The sequence below is a fragment of the Dipteris shenzhenensis genome, chromosome 18 (assembly GCF_047967505.1).
Source record: "Dipteris shenzhenensis isolate YYH24624 ecotype China chromosome 18, Dip_SZ_1.0, whole genome shotgun sequence".
NCBI lineage: Eukaryota > Viridiplantae > Streptophyta > Polypodiopsida > Gleicheniales > Dipteridaceae > Dipteris > Dipteris shenzhenensis.
The window spans coordinates 22106938-22123739 of record NC_141613.1 but is presented as its reverse complement, the minus strand read 5'-3'; the positions used below and the strand labels follow the sequence as shown (position 1 = coordinate 22123739).

At 40.0% G+C, this 16802-nt stretch overlaps 1 protein-coding gene across 1 annotated transcript; it reads left to right on the top strand.

Moving 5' to 3' along the window:
• Positions 1-13680: 13680 nt before the first annotated feature.
• LOC147890952 (pentatricopeptide repeat-containing protein At2g13600-like) lies at positions 13681-16464 on the top strand. The gene has a single exon (XM_087389887.1). The coding sequence runs from the start codon at positions 14145-14147 to the stop codon at positions 15993-15995; it is 1851 nt and encodes a 616-aa protein (XP_087246013.1). The 5' UTR covers positions 13681-14144; the 3' UTR covers positions 15996-16464.
• Positions 16465-16802: the final 338 nt, after the last annotated feature.

Sequence of the window (16802 nt, the reverse complement as noted above, 5' to 3'; positions counted from 1 at the left end):
GAGCAACCATTTGCAGATCTGTCAATTCCGGTGGACTCAAGAGGTCCTAAAACCTCTATGTTGCTCATCATTCGCACTCCGGTGGAGTTTACAAACAGCTCTATTTTCAAAAACGTTTTTCAGTCCATGTGTTGGACCCAGTGATTGAGACCACGGCTTCCAAAACCGTTTGTCCCATTGCATTTCGAATGCCCAAAAACCCCTACTTGTCAGTTCTTGTGCGATTCGGTGAGGATTTTCAGAGTTATAGATCTTTGTGTATTCGATTTCGTCTCTCTGTTATGCATTTTTCATTCTAAGGCTTTGAAACCTTAGATTTATGCCACATGGCAGTGGATAAGTATTGACTCCCATTTCTCACTCATCGGTTGGGATTTTGGAGTTCTAGTAGAAGAGAGATATTTGCAAATTTTCTTGCTGAGTCCGATTATGCAATGGCGCCCATGTTTTGAGGCATCTCAGTTTCTATTTTCAGTAGCGGTCATTACCGTGGGACTATGATTTCTTGAGCATACCTTATGCAGATCACTCTGGTTGCAGTAGTTTGAGCAGTGTGCGCTCATTCATGGTGTGCATTGGGTTGTAGTGGATGATTTATAGGCCATTTGGATGCATTACGGTCCTTATTGGATGCGCTGATAGACCTAAATTTCCTTGTGGGATGCTATTTTTTATGGACGCTGTGACGCCAAAAATTGATATTTTTAATTTGGCATTGATATTGTTTTTCTCTATGTTTGATAAGAGTTTGAGTATCAAGTGATAGCCTAGCGGCTCTCACGTATTTCTATTTTCTATGATATTGTATGGGATTGAGAGGATGAGTGGAATGGATCATTGTAAATACCATAGGTATGAATTATAAATACCTTGGTATGGGGTGAGAGTTATTTGTGTATGGGATATTATGAGTTTTTTAGAAAATAGGAAGAGTGAGTCATATAAAGAGGTGGGCTCATGTCCATGTGTTCCAATAATATAAGAGAGGCCACATGCCAAGCGTGTAGAAGGCATGTGGAGGAGTGTGAAGTCAAGAGGAATCCTTCTAGAACTCCTATGTGGAATAAGGAGGATGTGGACATGTGGAAAAGAGAGGGTCCCTATGGGCTCCATGTGAGGAGACTCTTGACTTTCTCAATATTTTAAGAGTCTTGAGCATCTTTTGATGGGACACATGGCAAGAGTAGCCAAAAAGGACATACGTGCTTATGTGATTGATGGGGAAAGGAATCTACAGGCAGCAATTGTAAATGGGTGAAGGAGGGTAACAAAATCTCTATAAAAGGAGCCCTCCTCTCCCTTGTTCATCAGAGTCTCTTCCACCATTAGGCCTTATGTTGCTGTAGTTCTAGTCTCCCCAAGCCTCTTCCATGAGCCTTCTCTTCCTCTTGTAGATATTCTCTTATGTAGACTCTTGAGTCCTTCTCTCTCTAGTTTATTCTCTCTCTATGAGTAGTCTTGGAGCTTCCGCTCCCTCTTGTATGTATGAAACCTCTTCTTCTCCCTGGTGTTTGTAGTGTTGAGGTGGATTCTCACTCTATTTGTAATGAAGGTCACTTCAGGTTCTCTCTCTCTCGTGAGTGTCTCTTCCCTTTTCTTTCTTTCAAAGCCTTAAAAGTTCTTTCTATTCGGTTGCTCACTGTGCACACATGGTCCATTTGTTTCCCGAGCCACTATGCAAACTTCTTCCCCTCTTCTAGGCAAAATCTATGAGGGGTGGATCGTTGATGAAGGTGGAGTCTTGAGGGAGCATCCTGCTCAGGCGAAATTAGCCTGGGTGGAGGGTAGTTTTTATGACAGTTTGACCCCCTGTTAGTGTTTTGCTCATAACTTTCTGCTCGGTAGTCCGATTGTAATGAAATTTATATCAGTGCGAAGCTCTCTTCAAGGCGCATGTTTTGTGTGATCAGATCTTGAATCAGATACTGCTGCAAAAGTATAAGTCTCTATGTTTGACAGTCTGTTTTCATGATAGTTTTTACCCCCTTCCAGTAAACTGTCCATATCTCTTCAACCGTCTGTCTGTTTTCAATGAAACTTATATCAGCGCGAAGCCCATCTCAAGGCGCATCTCTTTGTGTACTTGAATCTTTGATATCATGTCTCTACTGAAAGTTATAGGCCTCTGTGTCTAATGATAGTTTGTAGAGTGTTTTGAGCTAAGTATAAAGGTGTCTATGAAGGAGGTGCAATGTTTCCTCGGAATCTACCCATCCAACCTAATCAGCCCCTTCAAACTCCTTGATATATATCGGTTCATGTCATGTTGAGCCGCAAGATCTTCTTTCAACAACGTATCGCTCTTCTCTTTGGTGCAGACCGGCTCGCTGAGATTATGGCCTCTACTGATCCTTTCCTTCTCCCTATGCTTAACTACAACATCACTTGGGATGTTACCATCTTCATTCTCATCTAAGGGAGGAAAGTATGGTGTGGTATCTTGGCATAAAAGCTTCTTTCTAATGTCTCATTCTCAATGATAAGTATCTTTGGCAGTCAGTTCGAATGCTACAGGAAGTGAAGAGGTGCGTGAAGTTTATTACCCCCAACTTCATGTCACATCTTTTGGTGGAGACGCCGGGTACGTTTGGTATTGGATTCATCCCACCTTGCTAAACGGTCTCGGGTGTACTTGATTGCATGTTATGCCTAGAAGAGGCATGTGTTTGTATGAGATAAAGAAGATGCCTGGAAGAACTCCGTTAGAAGAGATTGCAACCCGTTTAAGAGAACTTGAAGATTGTGAAGGTGATGCTCAAGCTATTCACACAGTCACCATGATCATATCTTTTATGTTTGCATTGTTGAATATGTTGGTGAATCGACAACGCCGGCAGTAGGCACAATGATAAATTGGGGATTGATCCATGCACTGGCAGCTTGGTGTGAAGAAGAGTTGAGTCTTTGGGTAGTTTTCGACTATAACAGTGGAGTGGTGATTCTTAATGCTTTCGACTTCTTTTGCTATGCAAATGATGAAGATTACAATATCTTGAAGCTTTTATGTGCACTTCCTATTGTGAGAAGGGTGATTCTAGAATGCATGTATACACAATGTTTTCGTGGTGCTGGTTGGTCACTTATTTTTGAAGATTTTGTTGAGGATCACATTGTGGAGGGTTTTCAACAACTGGTTATGCATAATCAGTTGGTCTTGGTATACTAAGGCTCTGTGGGATCTTGTTCGGATCTTGTTTGGGATATTATTTGGATCTTGGTGTTTCCTTTTTGTGTTTCATCATGGTGAAGATTCCAGTGTTTCGAGGGACCCAAGGGGAGGACCCGGAGTCTTATCTTCGGGATTTTGTTCGAGGATGCCGGCTTTCTGGATGGTCCATGAAGGATCAGGCAGAGATTTTGCCTGATTTTCTTGAAGGTGTAGCCTTGAGTTGGCATGAGACCTTGCCGGACTCTACCAAGGAGGACTGGGACCAAGTGGTGGCAGCAATGAAGCAGAGATTTGGGGCAATGGAGTCGCCAAATGCTTTGATGTTGCAGTTGGACCGGTTCTATCAAGGAGAGGGTGAGTTGGTCTCTGCATTGGCAATCCGATATGAAACTTTATGGACAAAGTATGAAAGGGCAGCTTTGCGAGCTGTGGCATCTGCATCATCGGCCCCTCAAAGTCTCTCAGGGATGGAGCACTTAAAGATGAGCAAATTTGTTATGGCTTTGGATCCTCGTCTTCGCTCAAAGGTAATGAGTAAAGATCCAACAACATACGTGGAGGCACTTCGCATTGCAACCAAGAAAGAAGCTTCTCTAAAGATCGAATCCTCTTTTGTGTCTTCAACAGCTTCAACTTCTAAGGTGGAGGTAATGGGCACTCCTCAGGTACCAAAATCCTCTGAGTTAGATCATAATATCTCCCAATTGATGGCAGAGTTTGCTGATTTGAAATTGCATTTGGTTAATGCATGACAACCTAGAGCACCAAAGAGTGAAGATAGGCCTCGAGATAGGAGTGGGGTCACTTGCTATGAATGTAATGAAAAAGGTCACTATCGCCCCGAGTGTCCTAGATTGAGAAAGAAAGAAGAAAAACAAGTATCCTTGTTAGAAGCTTCTTCAGGGGATGAGGAAAGAGAGGTAATGATGGCTAAACGGGGGCGTGGTAAACCAAAAGAAGAAGAAGAAAGCAAGGAAGAAGTAGATGAGGAACATCAGGAAGAGGAACACCGTAGTAAGAAAAAGAAGGCATCTAGAAGGAGAATTAGCCAATCAGACTTTCCTTTAGGACAAGGAATTCAAAGCTATGACTTGTTGTCCGACCTTAAAGAAAAGGAAGCTCATATTACCTTTGGTCAATTACTTGCTTTGTCTCCAAAACTACGGAAGGAATGGGGAAAACTAGCAAGCACAAGAGTGTCAAAGAAGAAAAAGAAGAAAAGTGCCATTCCTGTTGTTCAAAAGGTAGATATAGATGTTGGTAATGATGTACCTGTGGTTGATGTGATTATTGATGGTCAAGTGATTTCTAATGTGTACATTGATGGAGGTGCATCAATTAACATCATGAGTGAGAAGACCATGATAGATGCTGATTTAAAATACTCTAGTACTACCTCTCCTTATCTGCACATCATGCAACTCCTGCTTGAGCTACATTTTCTGGGCTTGCATATTTGTGCTATAAATTTTTGTCAAAGTTCATACCTTGAGCTACCTTGTGCTAAAATCTGAGCAGCAATGGCTGCATATTGAAGGAGAAAACAGAGAAAAACCAGTCGACTTTGTTGAAGAAGGAGAAGGCAACCTGACGCGTTTTTTCGCCTCTTCTTCCCAGAGGATCTACTATGGTATACCAGCTTTCTTTTATCTCAGAAAGCCCCCTTTCTTTTGCTTTGAAGAGTGAGCCATAAGCCCTCCAAGTTCAGCTCTCTAGTTTTGACAGTTTTGACAAGCTTTTGAAAATGATGCTACATAAAATGCTACTCTAGCATTTCTGGTCTTTTGAAGTTTTCAATAACTTCAGTACAAGTGTTGCTTCAGTTTTGTTTTGAATTGCTAGGCCTGGTTTTGATTGGAAAGTATTCATTTCAGCCACTTCTATGAAGCATGTAAGTGAAAGCATCATTGTTTGAAATTTGGTCACAAGACTTTGCTACATTAAATACTTATATTTTGAAGCATTTCAGTTGTTATTCTAAGCCCTGTAAGAGAGAAGACACTACCCAATACTTGGGTTAGAGCCTCTCATGGCTTGCTTATCCAAAATATGTGAAAAGCCAAAACATAAAGCAATGTCTTGTTATGCTACAAAGGATGAAAATGCCAACTTGACTTCCTTGTTGAAGATTGCCAAAACAATGGTTGCCAAAAAGGAAGCAACTACAGAGATCTACCCTCTCATGGCACTTTTATTTGACTCCAAGTACAAGAAAAAGATGAAGGTCAGATACCTAAGATATGCTTCTCTACACAACTATGGAGATGACAAGATAATTTTTCTCTTGAAGGATATGATTTTCAGATCCACTTGTTCTATCATAGTACCATTTTATAAGGCACTAGACACTGCCCATGTGGTAAGACCTTGCCTTGACCTGGATATTTTGCCTCCACAAGATGAGGCATCCTTTGAAGATTATGCATTTTAAACACATCTCTATGTATGCTCCAGATCTCTCTTTTTATGTCAAGGTACTCAGCTTGGATAGTCCTCCAAAATGAATGAAATAAACTATTGTGTTTTCTGTGTTTTGTAAACACCTCTGGTCACCTCATGATGTAGGCCATGTGTATGTTTTGCTCCATGGTACCTCCTGCAGACATTGTGTGCATGTACATGCAGGGGAGATAACCATTGGAAGGTCTTTTTGTATCCCTTTTGTTTACCTTACACCCATGGGAGCCCTTGCTAGCATGAGAACCTAGCCATAGATTTATCCTTGACCACCATGAGATGGCATGAGAAACTATGAGACTAGATGTATCCTTGACATAGCCTGAGGCATTTCCTTGAGGGGGGGTTTGTTGGGATATCTCAAGGTGTATGCCTCAGGCACACCTTATGTTTCTATGTGTGAGTGCTAGAGGCACAGTTAGGTGCCCACAAGCACAATTAGGTGGTGGAGAGCGACATAGGATGATTGAGAGAATCTAGGAGCAGATTGAGGAGATGATTGTGGAGCTATGAAGTCATCAGTGATGTCAGTGAGCATGTATGAGGTGCCTACTTAAGGACCTCACTCTTCTTCATTCTATAAGCAAGTATTCTGAGTTTGTGTCCACTCTACTCTTTCCTTTCAGTGTTCCAACAGCAAGCACCAACAATTGACAAAGAACTCTACACATGCAAAAGAAAAAAGAATCATTGTTCACATGAAGAGCAATTTGTTGAACTATTTTGGACACTCCAAGTTTTCCATGCATTTGATGTAATTCATTAAAATTCTTGTCGAAGGTTAAAAAAATGAATACAATGATGGGTATATTTCTCCAAGAAAATGGAATAAATATAGCAATCAACCACTCATCAACTAAGTTTTTATGTGCACGTTGCTATAAAGATGTCAAAAATCATAAAGTGCTATTATTTTCTTCAAAGAACATGCAAATGATTGGGAGAAAACCATTTACAAGTAATCTTAATGACATTGAAGCACACTTAATCTCCATTAGAATACCATTTGCTCAGATTCAAGAATTAACATACATGAGTGATGTGGTTCGACCAAGTTTCACAATGCTGGTGTTAACTGAGTTATTGGCAACTCCCTTATACAAAGAAAATGACGTCACTGTAAATCCTGTATGGGGAGAACATATAAAACTAATTCAAGTACAAGAGAAAACACATGACGACAATGAAGATGCTTTCCAAGAAACACTCGAAGAAGATCTTGTGAGAGACACTTTAGTTCATGGAATATACATAAGCCAGCAAGTTGTTGACTTCAAAGATCAAACTATTATTGTTGCTCCTTCGGAAGGATTTTCCCCATTGAGTACCTATAAAGACAAATATTGTAAGGAACTGGCATTCCTAAAGCTGTTCTATGGAAACAAGCGCAACTACAACATTCCAGAACATACTTCGTACCAAGACATTCCAGCTTGGGATTTAACCAACATGGATCATCGATTTGCACTTTCTATAGACAATATATTTTTCAAAACAATGAAAATTTTGGTGCGACAAGTCTTGTCTTCATCTTTGGTGGATATGCGCATAACCCAAACAAAAGGATGAACACTACAAGTGAAGGATGCACTATTGGATACAAACATTGAAATTTTTCTTCAATCCAACATAGGCTATCGAGACTTCTCACATCTCCGAACCCCTGATGACTACAAGTACTATCTCAAGAAAAACCTTTTCGGAATGGTCCCCAAACTTTCTTTGTGACACTGTCAGCAGCAGCTGAACGACTTTGGAAACCACTAGTACAATTCTTGGAAAAACAATGCTTGGAAAAACTTAACACATCCACACAAATAGGACACCATTCAAACCCAAATGTGTTGACTCGACAACTAATTCGGTCTGACCCTATTACCACAGCACAATATTACATACATAGATTTCAAGCCCTTAAGAAATTGTTTGAAAAAGAGCACAACATTATAGGAAAGGTTAAGGACTTCTTCTTTGTCACTAAATTCCAAAATAGGGGAAGCCAACACGATCATGGAATCCTATGGATTGAAAATGCCCCTACTGCTGGTGTTTCCACGAATGCAGAGATCGAAGCCTTCATCGATAAATATATTTCAACATACATTTCAATGTTTCCCTTTCAACAAATTGAGATCCAAACACACAAACATCATAAAACTTGTTTCAAAAGAAAAAGGAAATGCAGGTTTGGATTCCCTCGTCCATCTATGCAAAAGACACAAGTGCTATTGCCACTACAACTTGATTCTAGCAAAAAATCCACAAAAAGAACATGAACCTCATTAACACCATATTGTTGGAAGACACGACAATGTTGCTAGACTATACTTCCTTTCTAACTACTCTTAAATTGACAGAATATGAGTACCTTTTAACCCTGTGAGCTTCTATTTCACAACCAACACTATTCTTGAGAAGGCAACCCAAGGATATATACACAAACAACTTCAATCCATCTTTGTCGAGGTTATGGGGTGCCAACACAAACGTTCAATTTATTCTGAATCCCCACAAAGCTGCCACTTATTGCACATGTTACATCACAAAAATCGACAAGGAAACCTTTTTAGCAGTAAAAGAAGCTCTGTCGCAAAGTGTAGCCTCCAATGCACCTCCAAATGAACAGATTTGACGTGTTGGGAATGCAATCTTGAATACTCAACACATAAGCTTGCAACAAGCAGTGTACTTAGCTCCATCTTTGCCATTTTCCACATCCACAGGACAATTTTAATATATTAACACAAGCCCTCCAGAGAAACGCATGCTACTCTTGAAATGGCGAGACCTACTATAGCAACTAGATCCAGAGATCCACTATCTTGTTAATCAATTAGCCCTAAGAGGTTGAATAGCTCTCTTCATGGAATAAGGTGTTGTAATGTCTATTTTTGGGCATGGGAGGAGTTTTTCAACTTGTCAGTAGTAGAAACACTTGCCGTAACAATTGTTGTGTAAGTAAAATATACCGGTCACCGATCAAGAAGTAGTAATTGATAGAAGTATACACCACCCCAGAGGAAACGGAAGAAAGTCGAAGTAAAGCCATCATCCCCAGGGAACTTCTGAGGGGGAAGGGCATCCCAGTACAAACATATTCAACGATGTAATTGTCAAATACTTGAAACGTTCAAACATTCTACACGAAATTTGCTTAGCAGCCTTTGCAAGTGAGTACACGATTACTGCAACAACATTTCAAAAAAGGAGAAACGAAAAAAGTAATCCATTTCAACAACTACAGCCAAATCAATAATCCCAAGAACTACTACAGAGAACTATGTACTTTGTTCCTACCATACCACAATGCTAACTGTTGATCACAATACTTCTACATGGCATGATATGTGCCATAATAACAAACACATCATAGACCCAAACAAAGACAAATATAACAAGCTTATTCCCAAAGTTACAAGAAATTCAAGTACTACGTCTAATTCTTCCACATTCTCAACCAATGAGTCTGCATTCAAAAACAATGATGCTTATGACATTGGAATAGACATGCCGAAACCAACATAAACATACCAACAAACATGCCTTCCTTACTAACATACAAACTTGTACCTAATAATGAGTATTATATTACCTTGAGGAAACTAAACACATATCAATGACTCATACTCGATGACATCATGCTAAAAAAAAGAATTGATTCAAAAAAAGCATTCCACCTTTTCTTCACAGGCAATGCTGGAACACGAAAAACATTCACCCTAATGGCCATAGTTCACCCCTTTTGAGGCATTACTCACATAAGCAAACTAAAAACATTGAATCCCCAAAAGTTCTCTTGCTAGCGTACACTGAAAAAGCGGCATTCAACATTGATGGAACAACAAATCAGCCTTGCATTTGCCGCGCTAATGGCATCCCACTACACGAGCCTTTCAAACGAGAAGCTGCAAGAACTATCACAACTCTACAAAGACCTTCAACTAGTTGTGTTCGACGAGGTCGCGTTGATCGGGCACATCACATTAGTTGCAGCATATATGCGCTTAAGAGAAATCAAACACAACCACCTACAACCATTTGGAGGACTTAATGTTCTCTTATGTGGAGATCTTTGCCAAGCTAGTCCCAACCAAAGATTCATGGCTTTTCATGGGGCGATCAACAAACACATCAATGATGACAAATTTTTGGAGAGACAATGTATTGCTCTATGAACTCAACAAAGCAATGCGTCAATCAAATTACAAATTCATAGAAGTTCTAAATAGAATAAGAATTGGAAAACACACAGTAAGTGACATCTCCTACATAAACAACTACTTCCTAAGAAAACTAGCACAAAAAGAAAAAGCTCCCCACTTGTTCTACACGAACGTCTCCCAAGGACATTCACAACAAGGATGTATTTGACTTGCTCGAAGATGCTCCTCATATTCTTAAAGCAATTGACAAAAGACACAAGACATGCAGCAAATCCATAACAATTCCACCACATCTAAGAAACATAGCAGGCTTGCATAAAACACTATATTTAAAACCTGAAATGATAGTAGCAATTTGTTTCGGTAATTTGGACATTTTAGATGGATTGGTAAATGGCATTGATGGAATATTCAAACACTCCAACACATCCACAGAACCTCATGTTGTTTATGTTGAGTTCAATTGCAAGAACACAGAAAGACAAGCTCGCTTCAATAACTCATCTCTTTACAACAAAGAAATTCCATCCACTTGGACTTCGATATATCCAATCAATAGAGAATTTCAAGTAGACAAGAACAACTTGAACACAATCTCGCGATGTCAGTTTCCCATACAACCCATAACTGCTAGAACAATCCATCGGTCATAAGGATTATCCATGGATTGCCTAGCATTTGACCCCTCTCTCATCAAAGCACACAGCCTAACATACCAGCCCTATCACGTATACGCGACCCAAAAAACCTTTTTCTCATCAATCCACTACAGCCAAAACACATCAATGTAGACCACAATGTTCTAAAAGAAATTGAACACCTTCAATGGGAGCATCAATGGATCTCAACAAAAAATAAGACTTCTCAAAACATCACAACCAACACAACACACTACAATCCCTCAACACAAGAACTATAAATTCACATTTTGTAGACATCCTCAACGACAAAAGTCTCCTAAGTGCTATACTCTGTATTCAAGAATTGCATAAGTGCTATCATTCTTCAAGAATTGCATAACAACACATTAATAAAGCTTTCCTTACCTAAATTTACATGATTGCAAAAGACAAAAGGTATAGGAATTGCAACATGCTACAAAGAATGCAAGAACACGATTACATTCATGTGATAATGGAACATAATGCTGGCTAACCATCTTCTCAACTAAAAGACAAAAGGTGTAGAAATTGCAACATGCTACAAAGAATGCAAGAGCACGATTACATTCACGATAACAGAACATAATGCTTGCAAACCATCTTCTCGACTAATAACTCAAAATAAAATTGCCATCATAAATGTGTACAAATCACCTTTGGCGTCAACTACAACTCTTATCTACTCCCTACAAAACCTGCTCCGTAAAATAAATTCTTCCATGCCAACAACAATAATAGGAGATTTAAACATTAAGTAAATCAATTCAAACAACAACAAAACACAACTTTGTACATTTATGGTACATAATAACTTCACACAACTAACAAGGGTGCATGTATGCACAAAAGCACTTAGCTCTAACTTGTGGGTTTTACGGGTATTTAGACACTGTTGATTGTTTAGTAAGAAATAATAAAAAAGAAAAGCTTTAAGGAATCCAAGATCCATTAGGATTTGCCAAGGTTCTAAACTTATTTGCATGCTCTGACACTAACTGCAAAGCCACTCCTTTTTTTAAAATAATTATAAATTAAAACTAGAAGGTAAATCGGCATTTTTTTTCCTTGAAAGTATTACAAATGATATCTGCAAAGTTTTGATGTCAACTTTCTAGGGTTTTATTGGCTTTAATTTTATAAACATATCCAATAGACGACAATCTCTTCACCGCCAGGCATAAAGCCCGTTAGGTAGGCTTGGCTGGCATGAATCCCTTTCAAACAGAAAAACATATTTTTTTTTACAGGCAAACTTGCTTTTTAGGCAAACGGCTTTCTGGATAGCAAAGGCAATGGTTAACATGCGAACTGGCTTTAGCACCTTGCTCACAAACGAACACGCGATACGTGGATGAGCAATCAAAAAGCTTGAAGTGGCTTGAAGACTTGTAGCTGGAGGAAAGCCAAGGAAATTGTTCTAGGGAGAGCTTAAGCATGGAGGGAGAGTGGAGCCCCCGAATTGATTTATAGCCATGTTGGAGGGGGGTAAAAAGAGGGTAAAAAGCACACACAAGCTAATGAAAAGGAACAGCCACAAACAAGCTAAAAGTTAAAAATCCATCAGTTATCTAAAAGTGGAGGTTAAGAATTAAAACTAAGAATAATCATAAAACTCCCACTCAACTCAATCCTAAAGCGCTGTCTCTAGGAGAGCCAGCGCTAGAAAATCAACCAACAACTATACATGGTTCCACCATTGACCACATATGGACTAACAAAACAAACAGAGATATAATATTGGAACAAACTTAGTTTACTAGTCTGACCACTCTATTATTTACACAACCGTAAATCTCCCCATTGGGTAAGCCTTCTGAAAATTCACCTTGTTACGGCAGGCAGCCTAGGGAGATGTTTAGGTTTTCTCACACCCCCTTGAGCCACTTGTCATGAATCTAAGCCCTTGATATCATTTCATCTTATGCCCTTGATTTTGTTTGATGTAAAAGCTAAGCTTTTGACTGAATCACTAGAAGCATATAGGTGCTTTTCACAATAAAAAGACTATATAAACATTTCAAACCTATTGGCATGTGAAGCTTTGGAGAGCCTCGCAAATGACCTTATGCTCTCCTGTCACAAGTCTAAAAGCTCGACTTACTATAGTGATCAAACTCCCATTTTCTCGAGGTTGGAGAGGCACGTAACACTGGCTAAGTGGAGAGTGAGAATGTTACGTGCTCTACTTCAGACTTCCTCTAGTGATATTTTTTTTTGGTGCTATCTAGAGTCTATTGAACAATCTGAGAATGTTGGAATCATCCCGCTCAAGGAGACACGCAAATCCTCTTAAGGTCACATTGGCAAGTTTTCCGGATATTGCCTCTTGAGGTTCTACTACAATTATGACTATTGACATTCAGGTAATATGCCAGTTTCTTATCCATTTGTAAGACTTATCCTCGGTGCTAATATTCTCGACATTATCTCGACATCCAAGGAAGGGGCCATTCCCTCGGATTATAACTCTTTGGGAAAGGAAGCACGCCGCCTCCCCGCCCATACTACATGATTATATATTATATATTATAATATAAATATTTTCAATTACTGATCCATTAAAAAATTCTTGTTTTTAATCTGAATTCTTACAACATTCCTCTTGTTTAATACATATTATCGATGCGAGGGAGCAAGGAAATCCAAGATGGATGCAAGATTGAAGGATTACTACACCTTTATTCATGTGTGACAATATTATAAAAACTACAACGAGGATAAGTTATTGTATCGCCTTATTCATGTATGTGTTGGACTTCAGCTTCCAAAATTTGAACATCGCAAAATCAATAATAAATCACCACCCCTGACATTTGTAGGATGATCGGGTCCTAATGGACCCTATGTCGCGGCTCATGTCCACTATTTTACTCATTCTCTTTTTTTTCCTTAAACAATTGATAAAATAGAAGGATTCAGCTTCAATTTCAAGTTAGTAGTTACTGCTCCACGATGGAAAGACTGCCTGTCCCAAATCTAGTTTCTTCCTTGGGCAAGCTCATGAAGACTTAAAGAGAAGAATTTGAAAACCTCGATTTGGAATTGGAGTCAAGGATATCAATTGTGGTACATACGGGAAGACAAAGTGGTTCATAAAATTCATAGGTTTAAAGGAAGAAGAAGCATTGCAATGTAACAATCATTATATAAAATCCCTGAAGACAATGCATTACCAGAGCCTCACCTTCAACAAGTTCCGATGTTTCTCCCCCTCTGAATCGTATTTGAATGCTTCATTACCTGATAGGCGTTCTCTTAATTACGGTCAATATTGTGAAAATAAGGAGAGGTGGCACCTGGCATACCGTTACTGATTTGATCTTTAGTTGATCATAATATCTCCCGAGCGCACTCAAAGGGAATTTAAAAGAATATAGATTTTGTGAAAGAGAAGGTTGATTGATGATTCACCGAATTGCGATTCGGCGGAGGCAAAGGTGTGTACAATCCCAAGGACCATTTACTGAGAATGCTGGGCACTTCCTGTTATTCTGAGGTCCTGGATGTTTGTCTGTCGGCTGTTGTTGGCCATAAGGCAAAAATTTATAGGTCGTGTACGAAAACTACCTTCGGCATTAAAGCTTTCACTTGTGTAAAAGTTGTCAATTTTTTGGAATGCAAATTTATGTGACGGAATGACAAAGCTTGGCAAACCATGGGCATACGTCTGAATCTGCTGGAGACTTCTGCCAAATGTCTCAGGAAGACAAGACAACTCAGAAAGTGGGTCCCACGGAACAGCAAGGGAAACCCATTTCAAAGGACGTCATTTATCGTCTTCTTCAAGGGGCCATTAAAAAAAAGAGTCTGACAGCTGGCAGGCACTCCCATTTTCTTATGGTCAGCCGTGGCTTGGATTCAATTACCTTTCTGGGAGATCACCTTATCCGCCTGTTTACTTTGTGCGGCAGCTTGCAGGAAGCAAACCAAGTATTTTCAAGGGTTTCAAACCCAAGTGTATACACATGGAATGCAATCATTTCAGCCCATGTCAAACTAGGAAAAGCTCAGGAGGCTCTTAATTTGTATCATAGAATGCAGGAAAAGGGTGGAATGCCATCTAGAGTGACATTTTTGTATGTATTAAAAGCATGTAGCATTATATGTGCGATAGAGCAAGGAAGGCTGATTCATGATCAGATCGTCAAAGTTGGACTCGATTCAGATGCAATTGTTGGGAATAGCGTAGTTGACATGTATGGCAAATGCAGGAGCCTGAAAGAGGCATATAAAGCGTTCGACAAATTGAAAGATCGAGATATGGTGTCTTGGGGCGCAATCATTGCAGGATTTGCACAAGATGGCCAAGGTGTTGCTGCTCTTGAACTATTTGGGAGAATGCAGCAGGGGGGCTTGAAGCCAAACAATGTTATATATTTGTGCACTTTGAAAGCTTGTGGCAGCATAGGAGCGTTGAGGCAAGGTAGGCTGATCCATGACCAGGCCACTAGAAATGGGCTTGAATCAGATGTGATAGTTGGGAGTACTCTTGTTGACATGTACGGTAAATGTGGGAGTCTAGAGGAGGCACGTCGAATGTTTGATAAGATGCCAAACCGGAATGTGGTGTCGTGGGGTGCAATGATTGCAGGCTATGCTGAGCAAGGGGATGGTTTGCTTGCTCTTGAAGTTTTTGAAATCATGAAACAGGAGGGCATAGAACCAGACAGAGTCATGTTTTCATCTATCTTGAAAGCATGTGGCTCCATTGGAGCAATAGGACAGGGCAGGTTGATACACAACCAGATCATCACATCAGGACTTGAATTGGATCTGGTTCTTGGCAACACCCTCGTGGACATGTATGTGAGGTGTGGCAGCCTAGAGGAGACATGGAAAGCTTTCGATGACTTGCCTAATCGAGACACAGCATCCTGGGGTGCAATGATTGCTGGATTTGCTCGGTATGGGAATTGCATGCGTGCAGGGCAATGTCTTAAGGACATGCTATGTGAAGGTCTGAAGCCAGGTGACACTATTTTTACCAGCATCCTAAATGCATGCAGTAATGCTGGTTTGTTGGACGAAGGGTGGCAATACTTTAAAGATATGAAAGGTTACTATGGTATAACAGCAACTATTGAGCACTATAACTGTATAGTTGAGCTTCTTGGCCGTGAAGGTTATTTGAAGGAGGCTGAACATTTGCTTCAAACGATGCCAATCCCTCCAGATATAATAGGGTGGACATCTTTGCTTACTAGCTGCAGAACATATGGCAATGTGGACATAGGAAGACAATGCTTTCATCAAACTAGCCACTTGGATCCGGATGATGCTTCTGGGTATATGCTCATGTCTAATATCTTTGCAGAGGCTCATATGTGGGAGGCTGCTGAAAAAATCCAGGATTTGAGGAAATGGGTGGGTGCCCCTAAGAAACCTGGGAGGGCCTGGATTGAGATCAACAACAATGCTCATGGGTTAGTGGTTGGAGGACAAGGCCACCCACAAAGTGATGAAATGTCTGAGAAGCTACATAGATTAGGCAAGGAAATGAAGGAGGAATGGTATGTACCACAATTGGACCTGGTGTTGGAGTGATGGCCATAGCTATTAGCACACACAAGGGCATGAATATTTCAGACACACAACCATTGAAAAATTGTTGGCTGCTGTAACAAAATTCTGAAGCCAAGACGTGTATCAGAAAATTTGGAACGTTCCCCACTAGGGAGTATGAAGTGCTCTTTCGGAATTGCCATCATGGCAAATGGTGAGTATCCAAGTCTTGCATGCAACTGCCAAAGCGTGTGGTCCCTTTTGGAACCTGTCCTCATTCTAGCATACAATTCTGAGTGATGCTGAGAGCTTGACAGCTTAGTGGCACTACAATGTTTTGTAGGGTATGGGTTTCCCCATGGCTATAGCCTATGCATAACAGTGGATGTTTCTGAGATACTGAAACATTAGCTGAAAGAAGTAATAAGGAACCCTTGAACTTCAAAGCGGACTATTGATTCATTCCTAATCATGAAATACAAACAATGTAACATTTATAAAATAACAGCAGGCTCAATGATACTGCCATTTTATTTAGATGAAGCACAAAACATGCCCGAGATGTCTTATCAATCTGTTACCATACTTTTTCTAGTACTCATGAGTGTATAATAACAGATACATACCTTCATGGTGGATGTGTGTCAAACAACACAGAAAGCAGAGATATGAAGTTATGTTAGAAATGACCCAACGGAGGGTACGCACAGCGGAAGACTGGTAGAATTGCCCAAGAGCTCACACAGTGTGGTGTGGGGTGTGGAATCACAAACTACTTAATGTGCATAGATGTGCAAGCCAGTAAATAGACAATGCTCAGAGACAAATATAGAAGCAACACTTTATATT